The sequence below is a fragment of the Phocoena phocoena genome, chromosome 11 (genome assembly GCF_963924675.1).
Source record: "Phocoena phocoena chromosome 11, mPhoPho1.1, whole genome shotgun sequence".
Classification (NCBI taxonomy): domain Eukaryota; kingdom Metazoa; phylum Chordata; class Mammalia; order Artiodactyla; family Phocoenidae; genus Phocoena; species Phocoena phocoena.
Window position 1 is genome coordinate 51,562,495 of NC_089229.1, and position 19,738 is coordinate 51,582,232.

At 40.8% G+C, this 19,738-nt stretch overlaps 1 protein-coding gene and 1 non-coding gene across 2 annotated transcripts in view; both read left to right on the forward strand.

The window, feature by feature from the left end:
• The window catches only part of WIF1 (WNT inhibitory factor 1), an 86,383-nt gene extending 68,520 nt beyond the window's left edge, over positions 1–17,863 (forward strand). Inside the window, exons 6-10 of the mRNA XM_065887417.1 lie at positions 3,496–3,591; positions 8,159–8,254; positions 13,388–13,483; positions 14,007–14,102; positions 17,742–17,863. Coding sequence (XP_065743489.1) covers positions 3,496–3,591; positions 8,159–8,254; positions 13,388–13,483; positions 14,007–14,102; positions 17,742–17,863 — 506 coding nt within the window. The remainder of the gene's footprint in view (positions 1–3,495; positions 3,592–8,158; positions 8,255–13,387; positions 13,484–14,006; positions 14,103–17,741) is intronic.
• Positions 6,795–6,901, forward strand: LOC136131702 (U6 spliceosomal RNA). The gene has a single exon (XR_010656429.1). It is a non-coding gene; the product is annotated as a U6 spliceosomal RNA (small nuclear RNA).
• Positions 17,864–19,738: the final 1,875 nt, after the last annotated feature.

The following is a 19,738-nucleotide window of genomic DNA, read 5'->3' on the forward strand; positions in this document are numbered from 1 at the left end:
GTCCATCTGGTCTAATGTGTCATTTGAGACCTGTGTTTCCTTATTGATTTTCTGTCTGGATGATCTGTCCATTGATGTAAGTGGGGTGTTAAAATCCCCCACTATTACTATGTTACTATCAATTTCTCCATTTATGTCTGTTAATGTTTGCCTTATTATTGAGGTGCTCCTATGTTGGGTGCATATATATTTACAATTGTTATTATCATCTTCTTGGGTTGATCCCTGGCTCATTATATAGTGTCCTTCTTTATCTCTTGCAACAGTCTTTATTTTAAAGTCTACTTTGTCTAATATGAGTATTGCTACTCCAGCTTTCTTTTGATTTCCATTTGCATGCAATACCTTTTTCCATCTCCTCACTTTCAGTCTGTATGTGTTTCTAGATCTGAAGTGGGTCTTTTATAGACAGCATACACACAGGTCTTGTTTTTGTATCCATTTAGCCAGTCTGTGTCTTTTGGTTGGAGCATTTAATCTATTTACACTTAAGGTAATTATCAATATGTATATTCCTATTGCCATTTTGTTAACTGTTTTGGATTTGTTTTTGTAGGTCTTTTTTCTTCCTTTCCTCTTTTGTTCTCTTCTCTTGTGATTTGATGACTATCTTCAGTGTTGTGTTTGGATTCCTTTTTCTTTTTTGTATGTATATATATATTATAGATTTTTGGTTTGCAGTTACCATGAGGTTTTTTTTTTTTTTTTTTTTTTTTTTTTTTTTTTTTTTTTTTTTTTTTTTTTTTTATGCGTTACGTGGGCCTCTCACCGCTGTGGCCTCTCCCGCTGCGGAGGACAGGCTCCGGACGCGCAGGCCCAGCGGCCATGGCTCACGGGCCCAGCCGCTCCGCGGCATGTGGGATCCTCCCAGACCGGGGCACGAACCCGTGTCCCCTGCATCGGCAGGCGGACTCCCAACCACTGCGCCACCAGGGAAGCCCCTACCATGAGGTTTTGATATATCAGTCTATACATATACACAATTGTTTTAAGTTACTGATCTCTTAATTTCAAATGCATTTCTAATATCCTGCATTTGTACTCTCCTGTTCTCACGATTGCTGGTTTTGATATTGTATTTGTGTGCAGATGATTTCCTACCTTTACTGTATGTTTGCCTTTACTGTTCACCTTTCCCATTTCATAATTTTCTTATTTCTAGTTGTGGCCTTTTCTTTTCCACCTAGAGAAGTTCCTTTAGCATTTGTTGTAAAGCTAATTTGGTGCTGCTGAATTCTTATAGGTTTTGCTTGTCTGTAAAGCTTTTAATTTCTCCATCAAATCTGAATGAGAGACTTGCTAGGTAGAGTATTCTTGGTTGTAGGTTTTTCCCTTTCATTACTTTAAGTATACCATGCTACTTTCTTCTGGCCTGCAGAATTTCTGCTGAAAAATCAGTTGATAACCTTATGGGGATTCCCTTCTTTGTTATTTATCACTTTTCCCTTGTTGCTTTTAATATTTTATCTTTATCTTTAATTTTTGTCAATTTGATTAGTAGATGTCTTGGTGTGTTCCTCCTTGGTTTAATCCTGTATGGCTCTCTCTGCACTTTCTGGAGTTGGGTGACTGCTTCCTTTCCCATGTTAGGGAATTTTTCAGCTATTATCTCTTCAAATATTTTCTCAGGCCTTTTCTCTCTCTTTTCTCCTTCTGGGACCCATATAATGCAAATACTGGTGCATTTGGTATTGTCCCAGAGGTCTCTTAAACTGTCCTCATTTCTTTTCATTCTTTTTTCTTTATTCTGTTCCACAGCAGTGATTTCCACCACTCTGTCTTCCAGCTTACTTGTACATTCTTCTGCCTCATTCATTCTGCTGTTGATTCTTTCTAGTGTATTTTTTCATTTCAATTATTGTATTCTTCAACTGTGTGGTTGTTTTTTGTATTTTTGAACTCTTTGTTAAAAAACTCTTGTAACTTCTCGCTCTGTGCATCCATTGTTTTCCTGAGTTCTTGGATCATCTTTATGATCATTACTCTGAACTCTTTCTTGGGTAGATTGCCTATCTCCACTTAGTTGGTCTTCTGGGGTTTTATCTTGTTCTTTTGTCTGGAATATATTCTTCTGCCATCTCATTTTGTCTAAACTTCTATTTGAATTTTTATGTATGTGGTAGGTTAGTTATGTTTCTTGACCTTGGAGAAATGGCCCTCTGTAGGGGATGTCCTGTGTGTCCCAGAAGTACACTCCCCTCTCATTGCCCAGGAGCCAGGGACCAGCTGGTAGATTCTGACCTGTGTTTGTGGACTCAGTTCTGCAGCCTGCTGGATCATAGTATTCTTGCTTCTGGTGTCTGCCCCCTGGTGGGTGAGGCTGGTCTAGAGGCTTGTGTAGGCTTCCTGGTGGGAAGCTCACTGGTGAGTGCAGCTGGGTCTTGGCCCTCTGTTGGGGAGGGCCATGTTAAGGGGTATGTCTAGAGGTGGCTGTGGGCTCAGGAAGTCTTTAGGCAGCCTGTCTGCTGATGGATGGGGCTGCGTTCCTACCCTGTTTGTTGTTTGGCCTGAGGTGTCCCAGCACTGGAGCCTACAGGCCATTGGGTGGGGCCAGGTCTTGGTGGCAAAGTGTCGGCCTCCAGGAGAGTTCATACCAATGAATACTCTCCGATACCTCTGCCACCAGTGTCCTTGTCCCCAGAGTGAGCCACAGCTGCCCCCCACCCCTGGAGACCCTTCAAAACTAGATGAGTCTGGCCCAGGCTCCTATGAAGTCATTACTTTTGCCCTGGGTCCCAGTTACACAAGACCTGGTGTGCACCCTCCAAGAGTGGAGTGTCTGTTTCCCCGAGTCCTGTGGAGCTCCTGCATTCAAGCCCCGCTGGCCTTCAAAACCAACTGCTCTGGGGGTTCCTCTTCCCAATGTCAGACCTCCAGGCTGGGGAGCCTGATGTGGGACTCAGAACTCTCACTCCTGTGGGAGAACTTCTGCAATATAACTATTCTTCAGCTTATGGGTCACGCACCTGAGGGCTATGGGATTTGATTATATCATGAGTATGCTCTTACTACTGTCTTGTTGTGGTTTCTTCTTTATGTCTCTGGATGTAGAATATCTTTTTTGGTAGGTTCCAGTCTTTTTATCGATGATTGTTTAGCACTTAGTTGTGATTCTGGTGTGCTCGTGAGAGAAGGTGAGGTCAAGGTCCTACTCCGCCATCTTGTCCTGACCTTCATCTGCACTGATTTTGAAATTGGAAGATTGAGGAAATAAGGCAAGAAAAAATATTTACAGTCTTAAGAAGACCACATCTTAGTTAAAATAATGATTCTGGGCAAATTTTAATTCTCTTCTATGAAATTGGTTGAAAAATAGCCTTATTTACTGCATAAAAATAATTTTTAATATAGCAAACTTGTATCTCTAAAGAGTGACTACTTTAATGTCAACTACAAAGCTTGAAAATACAGACCTGTTGTATTATTGACATTTCCAAAATGGTCCTGCTCGCAAAACCCTATTTGGTCTTAATCAGAATTCTCTCTCCCCATTAGCCCTTTGTACACCACGATGCATGAACGGCGGGCTTTGTGTTACTCCCGGTTTCTGCATCTGTCCACCTGGATTCTATGGAGTCAATTGTGATAAAGGTAACTTTCTAAGAACAAGGTTCTTTTTACTTTTTAAATGTTTGATTAAAAGACGTATATTTACTATATCATCACTCTTCATAACAGCTCTGTAAATAGGATGTATCGCTTCACCAGCTGCTATAACTTTTTTGTTGTTTTTTTTTAATGTAAATTTATTTATTGCTGCATTGTGTCTTCATTGCTGTGCACAGGCTTTCTCTGGTTGTGGCGAGCGGGGGCTCTCTTCGTTGCTGTGTGCAGGCTTCTCATTGCGGTGGCTTGTCATGTTGCAGAGCACGGGCTCTAGGCGCGCACGGGCTTCAGTAGTTGTGCCGCGCCAGCTCAGTTGGCTGCTATAACTTTAACCCCAAATTTTATTGTAGCTTAACACAGTACAAGTTTACATTTGCTCACAGAATGCTCCAGGGCAGGAATACTTGGTCGGTGGGCAGGGCAGTTCTTCTCCATGCAGTGATTTAGGGTCCCAGGTGCCTTCCATCAGTGGTTCTGCCTAGAGCTCTGGAGCTCTCCAGATCCAGCCAATAAGCAGAGAAAGAAAGACTGGAGTAGGTGCTGCTTAAAAAACAAACAAAAAACAAAACAAAACAAAAGCTCAGAAGTGACCTACAAAACATCAACACCTATTCCATGGATAGGAATTAGCTCCATGATCCTACCTGGATGCAGGCAGGAGAAATGTCATCCCTGGTTGGACAACCATCTCCCCGTGACAACTTTATGGGAGGGGAGCGTGGATTTTTGTGAACAATTAACTTCTCCTTCCCCACTGGGGTTTTGGTATGTCCCAAATTAGTTTTAGGGGTGAGTTTCAAAGACTGAAATCAAACAGTCTCTTCCAAATTGCCTGACCTAGAAGTTCACTGATCCCGAATTTCATTCTCTGCTCACAGATCACATCCCTGAGGGATCAGGGTCCTCCTTCCTATGATGCTGCATCATAGCCAGATTTGACTCTCAAAAAGTGGATTCAAATGTGGCTCTAGGGCTTCCCTGGTGGCACAGTGGTTGAGAGTCCGCCTGCTGATGCAGGGGACACGGGTTCGTGCCTCGGTCCGGGAAGATCCCACATGCCGCGGAGCGGCTGGGCCCGTGAGCCATGGCCGCTGAGCCTGCGCGTCCGGAGCCTGTTGCTCCGCAACGGGAGAGGCCACAACAGTGAGATGCCCGCGTACCGCCAAAAAAAAAAAAAAAAATGTGGCTCTAAAATAGTACTGAGTGATTCATACTCTTTACAGGACACCTATCTATTTTGCCCAGTTCCCATCTTTTATGGAAAAAAAATTAAATTATATCCTTAAAGTGTATGTATTTAATGAAATTATCCTTGTGTCCAAAATGCTAATTGCATGAGTAGGGCACTGTTTCTTTTCAATAACTACTTGCCTCAAAATAAAATGATGTGTTATTTTAGAGAAGTGCCTCTTCAGTGATAATGCAGATAGCACCAGTTACGATTGAGCAGCTTTTTAAAAAAGAAGGAAAAGCTAAAGGAAAGAGCCCTTAATGTGAGTCAGAATAGTCATTTACGGTTGTCTGTTATTTTATGATATACAAAGTACCTTCATACAATTACCTAACTTTACTCTCAACAATCTTTTGAGATATGTAAAGCATCATCCATCTCAATCTCAGCTAAGCAAAATGAGGTTTATAGAGCTTGAGAAGCTTGGCCGAAATTCACACCCTCCACCGTACCATGTTGCCACTCAGGCTACCTGTTTCACATCTTAGTTCCTCTACCAGTGACTGCTTCTGGGCAGAGAACCTCATCTCTGTGGGCGATGCTTTTCCCAACTCTAAACTGGAAATTAAGCCATTGACCCCTGGTTCCCCCACCTCTATGCTAAATGAGATCATGTCTGAGAGCATCTCTACCTTTTAGTTGTAAGTGATCTTCTAAAACTATAGCATTGGAGTGAAAATAATTTTAAAATTTTATGTTCATAAAGATTAAGCACTAATGACACTGATAATAATAGCCAGTGAGTAAAACTCTTTCTTGTGAAGCTTCTTTGCATTTGTCTGAATGTAGCCTTCAGCATCTCTGCTATTTCAAACCTGGGCAGAAGTTAATTCTTGAAGCAGAATTAAACATATTATCTCAAAACTATTAGGAAATAGAGCAAATCCTTCAGAGATCTGGATGAAGAATGAATGTATTATCAGGTTTAGAAAGACCATTTGTGAGGCCTGCTCACATAGATGAGGCTGTTATTGGTGTATTTGCACAGTGGACTGTCAGTTGTAATGTTTTTCTTACGCTATGGTGTCACAAATGCTGCATGGTCCCTGTTGAAGGAAAAGATCTATGTGTATTCCAGTTTCTTCTACATTTGTAATACTTTACCTTTCAGATGAAAGATTTTCTTACTTGTTAGACTCCAGTAACTTTTTTTTATTCTTTTGGAAAGTCTGTTGAAATTCCACTTGGTTTCCCCAGAGATCTGGGAACATTAAAAACTAATGTTTTTTACTCCCTCAACAAAAAGATGCATTTATTAACCAGGAGGGAGTGTAGCGCTTCTGAAAAATGGTTTAATTACTGGAACGGAGCTAAACCTTAGCCCTACATATTTGAAGAAACAGTAAAGATTAACTTTTATTGGCTCTTGGGACATCTGTTGCAAACTTTAACAGTTGAGTAGTTAAACACTGGCCTAGCAAACCCTCAGCCCCAGTGAAAGTTACTTGGTGTCTCTGGCTCATTTTCTGAGTCGAGAATCATGGCACGGGCTTCCCTGGTGGCGCAGTGGTTGAGAGTCCGCCTGCCGATGCAGGGGACACGGGTTCATGCCCCGGTCCAGGAAGATCCCACATGCCGCGGAGCGGCTGGGCCCGTGAGCCATGGCCATTGAGCCTGCACGTCCGGAGCCTGTGCTCCGCAATGGGAGAGGCCACACCACAACAGTGAGAGGCCCACATGCTGCCAAAAAAAAAAAAGAATCACGGCACAACAGAAATGTAGAGAAGCTTGGTCCAGATGGTAAAGTATTATGCAAATACTAAGGGTGTGGCCAAATTCAGTAATCAGCTTTGTCATATTCTGTAACTTTTGATTATACTCCCAGGTTCACTGCATTCTACACATTAGTAAGGGATAGTGCCCAGAGGGCTCCAGCCAAGTGGACACAGGTCCTGATGTTTTCTCATCTCTTATTATCCCCAGGAGAAACAGGACACGCTCACAAAAACACCGTCTTGTGCTCGCTTCAGCAGCACATATACTAAAATTGGAATGATACAGAGAAGGTTAGCATGGCCCCTGCATAAGGATGACATGCAAATTCGTGGAACATTCCACAATTAAAAAAAAAAAACTGTCCAGCCCTAACAATACTAGCAGCAAGTAGCAAAGAGGAAGTCCAAGAGCTGATTCTCCTAAATCCTAAATTCTGTACCCCAATGCTTTTGCTCTCCTCTACATCAGGAGGCTTGATTTTGCCAAAGCAAGTACAGCCATGGCCTTAAGCTGAGAGGTACTTATGATTTTTAACAAAAAGCCTTATCATTTAAGAAGCATGATATTCATAGAATATTCCAGGTGCACTTCTTTTCCACAAAGAAAGCATACACTTAGAACTTTTGGATTTCCTTTCTGATTTTCTTACTGAAAGCTTATTCCAGCTTTCGTTCATCTACAGCCAACTCTGGCCTGTTTTATATAGGACAAGAACAAATAGGCCATAAAACTGGAATAGCTGAGAATCGAGTTCTTATTTTCATCTCCTTTACAGAATGAGCCAACTTGTCTATTTTTAGATATTTGCTCTCCCCCGTCCCCATTTCTGTCCTCCCTCTATTTTAGGTGCCAGTGAGCAGTGAAATTTCAGAAGCTGACTCTAAGAGAGAGGGTTTAGTATGAATCACAGACAGTATGATTATTACCTGGAAAATATAGTTAATTGGACTCCCACAATAATATACCCACATTCTTCATCCCTCCAGCTCATGCTGCCACCACTTCCCTGCCTGTGGGACCCGCAAGGGGCAACAGTCTGTCTTTTCCTGAATATAATTACTCCTTCCTGCAAATGTCAAAAAAGTCTATTTTTAAAAAATTCCTGTTATATAAGATGCATCTCTGTTCCTCTTATTCAGAAAAGAAGTTGCTTTCTCCTTTGTCTGATCCCAGTACTTATGACTTCTCTCCCTTTTATCTATTCCAAAGAAAGTTTTCTCCTTTTATTCTTCCCTCATCTTAAAAAATATTTTCTTGGGTTCATAGAGTTCTTCTCCTTTAAGAGCATAGATATTTATAAGAAAATAAAAAAGATAATTTTTTTTTTTTTTTTTTTTTTTTTTTACACATGATGCCTTTTTTCACTAAGAAGTAAACCCCTAGAGGTGGGCCCTGTGTAATGTGTGTGGTATCCTGTTACGTTGCTGGAATCTGCAAATGGTCAAGCAATTGCTTACAAGTCCTATATGTGTAAAGTGGCTTGTTTTGTTAAATAAGTAAATGGGCAAGTAGCAGATGCCTAAGAAGAATCACTTAGCCTTAATGAAATGTTGTTATTAGATTTAAGCTACTATCTAATGCAATACCCTGTTTTCATTCTAACAGCAAACTGCTCAGCCACCTGCTTTAACGGAGGGACGTGTTTCTACCCTGGAAAGTGTATTTGCCCTCCAGGACTTGAGGGGGAACAGTGTGAAATAAGTGAGTATTGACCTGCATTGTCTTTTTTCGGGGGGAAAACTTAGAAGCTCCATCTAACCCCTTCGTCTTATTGATGAGGAATCTGAAGCCCAGAGACAATGAATACCTTGTCTAAGGACTCAGGCCAGTGGTTTCTTTTTACTAGATTGAGCCGCCATCTGTTTTGGCTAAAGGTGGGCAAAGAGTGACATAGCTCAGCACAGATGACTCAGAGCCAATGCTCTCTGACTCAGTTATCTGGGTTCGAGTTATTCACCATGTTGCGTTGTCTCTGGCTAGTGATTTTTGTCCCCTTCTCATTGTGCAGAGCCCATAGTTTCAGCCTGGAAATGTAGATCAGAGCTTTAGGACAGCTGGAATTTGTTCACCTACCTGCAGGCATAGAGAGTTTTTCCTCTGGCACTCACTGCCACATTTCCTAACCAGACGGAGCCTCGTAACTTATCTCAGAGAAAAGGATAGACTCAAGAAAAAAGATGGGGGAAAAAAGGTGCAGAGCAATAAAAACAAACAAACAAAAACCTAATAGCACATGCAACAACATGAATGAATTGCATAGACGTTATGCTAGGTAAAAGCTAGACACAAGAAAGTGCATGCTGTGTGATTCCATTTTTATGAAGTTCAAGAACAGGCAAAAGTAATGGATGATCATAGAAACAAGAATAGTGATTGGGGGGCACAAAGGAACTTTATGGGGTGCCCAAAATGCTCTATATCTTGATTGAGGAAGTGTCCCATGAGTATTTATGTAAAAAAAAAAAAAAAAAAGAGTTGAGCCATAAACTTAAAATCAGTGCACATTATGCCTTCACTAGATGTTTGTCATGCTTTGATACAAAAAAAAAAAAAAAAGTAATGGTGGAATGTGGTAGGTAATCATTGTTTTGGGAATCAGGATACCAAACCGCTTGCCCTGGCCCTGTCACCTCCCAGTCACGTCACTGAAAGCTCTCTGCTCAACTCAGAAGTGAGCCAGCCCCACTCTCAATTACTCTATGACCCAGAAGACAGATAACACCGAAGCCCTGCTCAGGAAGGAGCAAAAGGCGTGTGAGTGAGCACATCTGCTAAAGGGGCTCCGTCCCCGCCTTTCTGGAAGTTCTGGAATATGGCATTTTCACCTCCAGCTGTATTGTATCCATAAAACACCACTGTGTTTGGTACAGCCATAGTTTCTGAAGTTGTACTGGGTTCAGAATTCAATACTACTGACTTCCTATTTTAACTTTCAACCTCTAATTTATTTGTGGGTTTTTGTAGTTTAATAAGTAGTAGCTGAAGTGACGGTTTTTTATACAGTTCAAATGAAGTACCTCTACGGTTTCCAAGGGACATGTAATTAATTGTCAGGATGTGGTTTCTGCTCTTCCTGCCCTGATACAGATATCTCTGAGCTCACTCCCCTCACTTTTCTTCCCATACTTACTCTCAAACTCCGCATATTTAGTTGGTTCATGTTTATGAATCTTTGTTCATGGGTTCATTTCTCTTCATGTAGACATCTGTTTCATGCCCTTAAACTTATGACCTTTCCATTGGCAGAAACTGTTTTCTATTCTTTTTTTTTTTAACTGCACCAAAAATGTGGGCCTTTTGAAAGCTCCTGATTATCCCCATCACAAGTTATACTCAAATCCTTTTAGGAAATTTTTTGTTTCTATTACAGGAACCAAATTACCAGGAAAAAATTAAAATGGGTCTTGAGTTGAAAAGTGCCTCTAGTGTAATAGAGACAAAAAGTTGAAGTATGTATCCTATTTTTAAATTGAGATGCAACTCACATACCGTAAAATTCACCATTTTAAAGTATATAATTGAATAAGGTCACAAAATTGTGCAGCATCTCTTCTCTCTAATTCCAGAACATGTCATCATCCCCCAGAGAAACCCTGTACCGATCGGCAGTCACTCCTCATTGCCTCTCCCCAAGCCCCTGGAATCCACTAATCCACTTCCTGTCTCTCTAGATTTGCCTATTCTAGACATTTCATATAAATAGAATCATCCAATATATGGCCTTTTATGTCTGACTTCTTTCACTTAGCATGTTTTCGAGGTTCACCTACGTTGTAGCATATATCATTACTTCCTTTTACTTGCTAAATAACATTGCGTTGTGTGGATATACCAGCCACATTTTGTTTATCCATTCATCAGTTGATGGGCATTTGGGCTGTTCCCACTTTAGGACTCAACGAATAATAGTGCTGCTACAAACATTTGTGTACAAGTTTTTGTGTGAACATATTTTCAGTTCTCTTGGGTATATACCTAGGAGTAAAATTGCTAGACCACATGTTAACTCTTTAATTTTCTGAGGACTGCTGAACTGTTTTCCAAAGTGGCTGTACCATTTTACATTCCCACCAGCAATGTACAAGGGTTCCAATTTCTCCATATCCTTACCAACACTTGTTATTGTCTGTTTTTTTAATGAAATATGTATTCTGATGCTATTTATATCTTCATTTCTCCTGGCCTCTATCAGAATTGATATCTTCTCAAACTTCACTCTGACCTGACTGTGAGATATACTTGCAGTTTAACAAATAAGACCATGGTTAGAAGTATCTAGATGTATGTACCTATGTTTATCTTGTTCTTTAAGGTTCACAGACTTTACAAGAATCTTTAATGAGCCATCAGTTAAAAAGACCAAATTATTTATACTGTACTATAAATGTTTTTTAATACCTTAATGGGTTCTTATTATTATAAAACTTATCTGTGTAAAATGCTCTCCATAAAATATTAGAATATTGGATAAAATAATTAAAAATCACTCATAATTCTAAGACCCAGAGATGACAGTTATTGGCGCTTATTGTAAACTATTTTTATCTTTTTTTCTATGTGAAGGATAGTCACAAATTTAAGTTACCTCACAATCTGATGGGCAGAGGAAGTTTAATATCTTTATTTTGTCAATACCTTATCTCACTGTTCTCACTGGTTAGTTAAAATTCAAATTGTTTAGAATTAGTCAAATCTGTTTGTCTTCAGGCAATATTTAGTCTCATTTGGGTAAAAATGTGTAATCGCTCAAGTTGACTCAGTTTACCACTGTCCAATGGATAGACTGGTTGCAAAATATTTTCAGGAAAAGGAAGTTAATGTTACAGACACTTATAGAATTTGTAATTTTAAAACAATCAATCATCTCTTCATGATGTTTCGGCTCCATGAGGTTTGATCTAGGAATGGCCTTCTAACCGTCACCAGCAATCATATTTCTGTGGTGAGATAACTGGAAGAGAATGTCCTCCTTCCTGGCTGCAGTGATCCTAAGGGTCCTCACTTCCCTCTTGCCAAGAAAACAAAAAGGTCCTTGGAGTCATTGAAAAGATTCTCTCCATCAGTCATTCTCTGCATTATCCCTGGATACCAAGTTCACATCTCATAGAATATGGGGAAACTTGGGCTCACCAAGTATTTCGCAATAACTCCTCCATCTTTTCTGCCATATAGTTATTGTCCCACATCTTTACTTACTTGAAAAAACCCAGTGCATTGCAGAATACTGTGATATGATCCAATTTTGTGCATACGATGGGGACAGATGTTTCTTTGATGCAAATGGAAATTCAGAATTAGGTATTCCTTTCCTTAAATTAGAGTTGGGATCTTGACCAAATAGTAAATGCTATTATTTGTATCCAAACCTATCAAAAAGTACACTTTTGGATTTTTAATGGTCAATAAAAAGGTGGCATTCTAATATTAAGATTGTTTTAATACATGTTTCTAGAACATCCCTGCATCAGAAGAACCTACAGGTCTAATGGCATTCCAGGTTCTTGAGAGACTCTAACATCTCAATATTATGTCTCTATTATCTCCACAATGACTAAATGCTGCTTTAGTTGATTTATATATGAAGAAAGTCATTTTTGGAGAAATAAAAAGAGAAGAAAGTGTTTTTAGCAAAATTACTTTCATATGGGATTCACTCTGTTTGTCAAGCATAATGCTTGCCAGGAAAAAAACTTCAGCCTTAGGATGGCAAATTCTAGATTGCAGAGGGAGAATAAATAGCTTCAAAAGAGAAAAGAAGAATATTATATAATTCTTACATCTAAGGCCCTATTCCAGCTCTAAAAGATCTGTGAAAAGACTAGCAATACTCATTTGGCACAGAGATAAAAGAAAGAATGATGTATCATTAGGATCTAAGACATTCCAGAAGAATGCACAGGTGTGGAATCAGGCCCCTTTTGTGCCCCACCTCATATCCTTCTCAGCCAGCCTTTCACTCCAGCCACTGCTGTGACCTATTTTGCACAGACATAGCCTAATGGCACCTTAGCTGTGTCACACTTTTCTTGCTTTCCACCCGGAGACTCCTGAGTACTAAAAAAAAAAAAATAGAATCTGCACTCACACAGTCACAGGATGGGAACGCAAGAAAGTTATTCCATGGGGTGACCTCTGATCAGTGGGAGACAAGTACAGATGGATAAACGCTGCCCTCTTCCTTCCTTCAGTCACCTTGAAGGTGCAGTCAGTCTACCTGGCTCCTCAGAAAGACGCTGCAGGATACAGCCCAGTAGCCCATAGTGATGACCAACCCACAAACATATTATACTTTTGCGTTGGCTTTCCCTCCTTCGCCGTTTTCCTCTCCCCACCCGCCATGCCTGACCCCTAGGACCACTTCCCAAATAAACTCTGCACGCAGGCCCTGCTTTCTGGAGAATCCGAGGCTAAGACAGAAGTCATCATGTCCAAGCATAGGCCTGCTTTCAGAAAAAGTGACATAGAAAAATCAGAGCTCAGAAAAGATCAGTTAGGGCGTCAGTCATATCTTCATTTTTAGTATACCTTAAATTACAAGCGTTTATGAATCAGTTAAAACATTATTCTGGTTTTTTTTAAAGTAATATAAATACATTTGAACATATTCATTGTAGAAGATACATATCCAGAATCATAAGTAAAAAGACTAGCCTGTTTCTTCCAAAAACGAGACTCAAACAGTAACAAAGCCAGGATAGATCAGAAATAAGTGGAAATAACTGCTACTTAAAAGGCCTGATCCTCTCAAAGCCTTGCAGTTCCTCTGAAAAAAATGTAATTGCCTCTGAATGAAGCACAGAGTTCCTTGCTTATTTGCATTCTTCTCTATTTGAGGCAAATGCCCGCAGCCCTGTCGAAATGGAGGTAAATGCGTTGGCAAAAGTAAATGCAAGTGCTCCAAAGGTTACCAAGGAGACCTCTGTTCAAAGCGTAAGTACCCCGAACACATAGTCGATCTTGTGTTACAGGATAATTAAACTAGTAGGAGTCTCTTCTCTCTTCATAACTTCTGAACCTACTGCATGTTGCTTGGGCATCACAGTTAACCTTTCTTCACTGACATATGTTTCCTTGAAGTAGACCAAAGACGTTGTATGAAATCCATGCATGTAAAAAAAACCTTAGACACATTCGCACACACAACCAAACTTTTTAACTCTTAGGAGTTTTCTTAAGGAAGATGAACTTCCATTGCCCAGCAGTTTCAGAGCCCTCCTGAGCATCTATTGTGAATGAGAAGCACCAAGTCTAGTTTAAGATTACTCTCAGGACTGTTTCACAATGTCCAAAACTGACTTCTAGCTGGAGATTGACTTAGAAAGAAAGAAAGAAAAAAAAAAAAGGGATGAAGCCAAAACTAACACACTCTAAAGAACTGCAGGAAAAGCAGCTGCGTAATTCTGTTGACAAATGAAAGCTCAGGAAACATTCTCTCTATCTCCTTTGACTCTAGCTGTCTGCGAACCTGGCTGCGGTACGCACGGAACCTGCCACGAACCCAACAAATGCCAATGTCAGGAAGGCTGGCATGGAAGACACTGCAATAAAAGTGAGTGCGAGCCGTCCGGGGAGCCAGCCTTTTGCATGTCTGTTTCCTGGCTCCAAAGGCGGATGGACAAGCCTAACTCAGCCCTGCTTACCTTTTCAGGAAAGCAACTTCTCCTCCGCTGCCTATTCTCCCCCGTGCTTCTCTGCATGCCACACCCCGCCCCACCCCCACTCTAAACTGTAGAGCCTCAGCTTTAGAGTATAAAGAGGAAAGAAAGCATCACTGTAAAATAACACCACAAATATCTTCCAGGCTGAATTAGTACTACGTGGTGATTTGGTAATACGGTATGTTAACTGAGAGAAATAAGTAAGATTTTAAATCGAATGTAGATCGGTATCTACATGGTTCTGATTTTATCATTCAGGATTGATCAGTCAGCGTATAGAACATGAAGAGTTCTGCTCTGTAAAATCTTTAAACTGTATTGGTTATGGTATGCTTTAAACGGGTTCTTTTGTGGGACAGTCAAGGTCTGTGAAGTACGGGAGAGGTGGTATCATGGAGTTGTGTTTTTTCAAATGTACTGAGTACCAAAAATGAACTAGCTATAGGCTAATAAACCACTGACCTATTTTATACACAAAATGAAAGTTGCTAAATTCAATCATTCCGTTTTGATTGCTATGCTAGGCATGAATCCGGGCACTGGAGACATACCCGTGGACAGACAGAAAAGGCCCTTGCTGGCAGCACCCAGGTTCAAGAGGGAGGGTCAATCAGCAAGTGAAGGAAATAAAGAATGCAGTTTCTGCAGGTTCATCCCGCAGCCTGAACTCAGTCTCCTGAGTATGGGCCCACTGGCCACTTTCCTTTGAGGAAAGAAAGGCTTCATTCAGTCATACAGCTCCCTTGATTAACAGACATCCAGGTTGTGTCTACCAAATTGTGTCTCCAAAATAATGTACACAAATTGAACAGATCACTTTCACATCAGATGTTTTTCTAAATCAGCGGTCTCCAAAGGGTGATGCATGTAGCCCAGTGAGTGTGGAATGATCAGCTGGATGCTGAGGGAAAATATAGTTTGAAAACATTTTTTGTATTCTTTTATTACATTTATGTATAAATTTTATATGTATATATAGCTATGTATCTCAATCTCTAATTATTTCTAATTTTTGTGCATGTTTTATAACTCACATTATATTATTCTGATATGTATATATACCATCTATGTGTAGGTATACACGTTTATTTGTTTATTTTAAAGTATACAGGTGTCTGGTCTAGGCTAAGCCATTGCTTTGAGTCTTTTGCACCCACCGAATTGGCTGGATGGTAGATTGAATTGGCTTCAGGTGGGCATAGCTTAACAAGAAGTGGAGCTCCTCTGGAAAAGCGTTCCTTTACCGAGGTGGGAATGATTGAATGGTATCCCTGTTAGGACATACTTGGTGGGAGGGACCTTCGTGGGAGTAAAAGACCTATAGAACACGAACCATTTCTGGAGCCGTTTTGGAAAAGAGTTAAACCAAACCCTTTACGCCACCTTTAACTCAGGATACAAACTGTGCAGTTTGTCCCTAAATCAGAGTAAGTTTCCAGAAGTCCTTGGGCCTAGGGATGACCTGAAGTGAGACCATACGTCCCAGGACTCAATTACAAAGGTCTTCTGGGACTCACATTTGGGGCCTGGTGACCGCCAACGATGATGGGAGGGGAGTACAAGAGGCACTGTTCCTGCTGTTACACCCGGTCGCTCTTCTAGGAAGAAGGCAAGTTAGGGGCCCTCATGCATGTAGTTTAGATGAGCAATTCTGACAGGTCTGCCAGCCACCAAATAGCACTCCCACTTGCTGAAAGCTTTTGTCATCTGTTGCTCCTTCAGATCCAGGCACTGCATGTCAAGAAGATGCCTTGGTGTTTGATTCAAATGCAAACGTGTTTTCTAGGAGAGGCCACCCAGCCATTCTGTACGTTGGCTGAGAGAATCAGGCTGAAAGAATGAGATTTATGTTGATTAACGGGAGGGGACAAGGAAGCCCTGAGGCACAGAGTTCTGCTAAGAACAGACCCCCAGCAGGGTGACATGCTGAGAGGTCCCAGGCACCCAGACATTCCTACTTGGGAGGAGGATACTGGAGACAGACTCCCCAGCTTAGGCTCCCCTCACCAGGGAGGTGTGGGCTTCATGGGTTGCAGGGTGAGCAGCAGGGTAGGGATTTACTCCAGCGAATTGTTGGCTCATTGTTTTGGCTGCGCCATGAGCTACTAGCCTACGTACCGACAATTCAAAGAGACACATTCAGGAACAAAGTATTCTGTTCTCAGTGGTTACTTAAGGGCATGCTTGCATTTATTTATTTATTTGGCTGCACCAGGTCTTCTTTGCAGCATGTGGGATCTAGTTCCCTGGCCAGGGATCGAACCCGGGCCCCTGCATTGGGAGTGTGGAGTCTTAGCCACTGGACCACCAGGGAAGTCCCCCCATGCTTGCATTTAAAAACCACAAGGAAGGGACGTCCCTGGTGGCGCAGTGGTTAAGAATCCGCCTGCTAGTACAGGGGACACGGGTTTGAGCCCTGGTCCGGGAAGATCCCACGTGCTGCGGAGCAACTAAGCCCGTGTGCCACGACTACTGAGCCTGCGCTCTAGAGCCCGCGAGCCACAACTACTGAGCCCATGTGCCACAACTACTGAAGCCCATGCACCTAGAGCCCGTGCTCTGCAACAAGAGAAGCCACCGCAATGAGAGGCCTGTGTGCAACCAAGAGTAGCCCCCGCTCACCGCAACTAGAGAAAGCCCGCGCACAGCAACGAAGACCCAACACAGCCTAATTAATTAATTAAAATAAATTTTAGAAAAAACCACAAGGAACAAATGAAATGCCAGACTTGACTCTAATGCACAGGAAGATGGAGGCAGATTTTTAAAGTGTGATTGCTGTTTTGGATCCGTTTTAGGAAATCAGTAGAAGTGAGTCAGTGCCCGGAAGCATCTCCAGAAGTTCACAAGTAATAAGAAAAGAGGCTTCAAGTTGTGTAACTCAGTGTTACACTCCATTTATAATGAGCTGGAAATGCTATCGATAGATGCCCACCTTCACCAAAACTCACAAATCCCCATTGATAAGGAGTCCGTTCAAATCACAACCTTTCTCTAACATGTGTACTGGAGCCCTTAATTCTTATAAAATTCCTATTTTGTGTAAACGCAATAGCCACGCCTAATCATGTGATCTATATGAAGAACAGGGGTTATTACATTGAACTAGATCAACGTAATGGAGTCTGGTTTTACAAGGCAGTGAAAGGATCAATGACCAAGTCCTCCGCAGAAGCATCCCTGCTATTGAGACCTCAGTGCTAGATCCTTACCAACTCTTGGGTGGAGAACATCCTTCCATGCAATCACATTCATCCAAAGTTTGCATCAAGAGTATCTGCATGGCCAAAAATACATAGTGAATCAGAGATTCAGTGGAAGCCAGATTTGACGGAGTTAGTAAAATGGGTTTCTTTTAACAGAGATCTTGAACCTGTAACATCTCTTCATTCAGGTAGCCTTTTGTGATTGCTGTGGTCTTTCACTCTGGGTTGAAAAGGGAAAATGGATTTCATTTGAATGATTAATAATGAATCTGAAGAGCCTGTTTTTGTAGTTTCTTTTCTTCTAAGCTGTGAATAATTTTGCAGGGTACGGAGCCAGCCTCACGCATGCCCTGAGGCCAGCAGGCGCCGGGCTCAGGCAGCACACGCCTTCACTTAAAAAGGCCGAGGAACGGCAGGACCCACCTGAATCCAATTACATCTGGTGAACTCCGACATCTGAAACGTTTTAAGTTACACCAAGTTCATAGCCTTTGTTAACCTTTTATGTGTTGAATGTTCAAATAATGTTCATTACAGTTAAGAATACTGGCCTGAATTTTATTAGCTTCATTATAAATCACCAAGCTGATATTTACTCTGCCTTTTAAGTTTTCTAAGTACATCTGTAGCGTGATGGTATAGATTTTCTTGTTTCAGTGCTTTGGGACCGATTTTATGTTATGTAAGTTGTTCAGGTTAAATTTTTGTCTTTTCAATGTGTAGCTGGCAGATAATTTCCAAAAGTACAATGCATTCATGATGTCGAGGGGCTGGGCAACATTAGAGAAGATAAATGGAACAAAAATGCATAAATCACAAGGGTCTGGATGAAGCAGTTATAAAAGTGCAGAAGTTATAGCATTTCAAATTATATTGTCATGTATTTAGACATTTATCACATTTTTAAAATTCCCCTTATTTCTAAACTCACAATACAATATATTTTGACCTTACCATGATTCCAGAGAATTCAGTATTGAAAAAAAAAAAAAGAGAGAGAGAAAGAAACAACACTGTGGTAGTGGCATTAAACGATATAATATATTGTAAACACAATAAAATAGGGAATATAATGTATGAACTTTTGGCATTGGCTTGAAGCAATATAATATATTGTAAACAAACACAGCTCTTACATAAACATTTTATACTGTTTGTGTGTATAAAATAAAGGCGCTGCTTTAGTTTTCTGAGTGTTGTATGGAGTGGTCTTTGCATGTGTTATTTTATGAAAATAAAGTTGGTTGCAACTGAGTGGAAGTTAAAACTTTGCAGTATCACAAAAAACCAGAAGATATTCTTTCCCCGACTATGTCCTAGCTCTCCAGCCTCATCTCTCCCTCCCAGTTCTGTCTCTACTCCAGCCATGTCACACTACGCTCTGTTGTCAGAGCCTGCAGCACTCCTATTTATGTCAGCTCCCAGCTTAGTTGTCATTTCTTTCAAAAAGTCTTTTCTAACTAGGATGTGTTAAATATCCCTTAGTGAAGACTTTCTAAAGGTGTGAAATTGTTGCAAATAAAAGTGCTACCAGTTGGGAATGTATTCAATAAATTGGTGCAGCCACTATGGAAAACCTTAAACAACTAAAAATGGAGTTACCATATGATTGAGCAATCCCATGGGCATATATCTGGAGAAAATCATAGTTCAAAAAGATACGTGCACATTCTTAACAGCACTATTTATCAATACAATAGCCAAGACATGGAAACAACCTAAATGTCCATCAACAGATGAATGGATAAAGAAGATGTGTGTGTGTGTGTACACACACACACACACACACACACACACACACAGTGGAATATTACTCAGCCATAAAAAAGAATGAAATAACGTCATTTGCAGCTACATGGATGGACCTAGAGGTTGTCATACTGAGTGAAGTAAGTCAGACAAAGGTATGATATTGCTTATATGTAGAATCTAAAAACAATGATACAACTGAGCTTATTTACAAAACAGAAACAGACTCCCAGACTTAGAGAACAAACTTATGGTTACTAGTGGGGGAAGGGTGGGGGGAGGTATAGACTGGGAGTTTGGGATTGACATGTACACACTGCTATATTTAAAATAGATAACCAACAGAGAAAGACAAATAGCATGTGATAGCGCTTATATGTGGGATCTAAAAAAATGGTACAAACGAACTTATTTACAAAACAGAAATAGAGTCACTGATATAGAAAATAAACTTATGGTTACCAAGGGGGTAAGGTGGGGGGATAAATTGGAAGATTGGGATTGACATATATACACTACTATATATAAAATAGATAACTAATAGGGACCTACTGTATAGCACAGGGAACTCT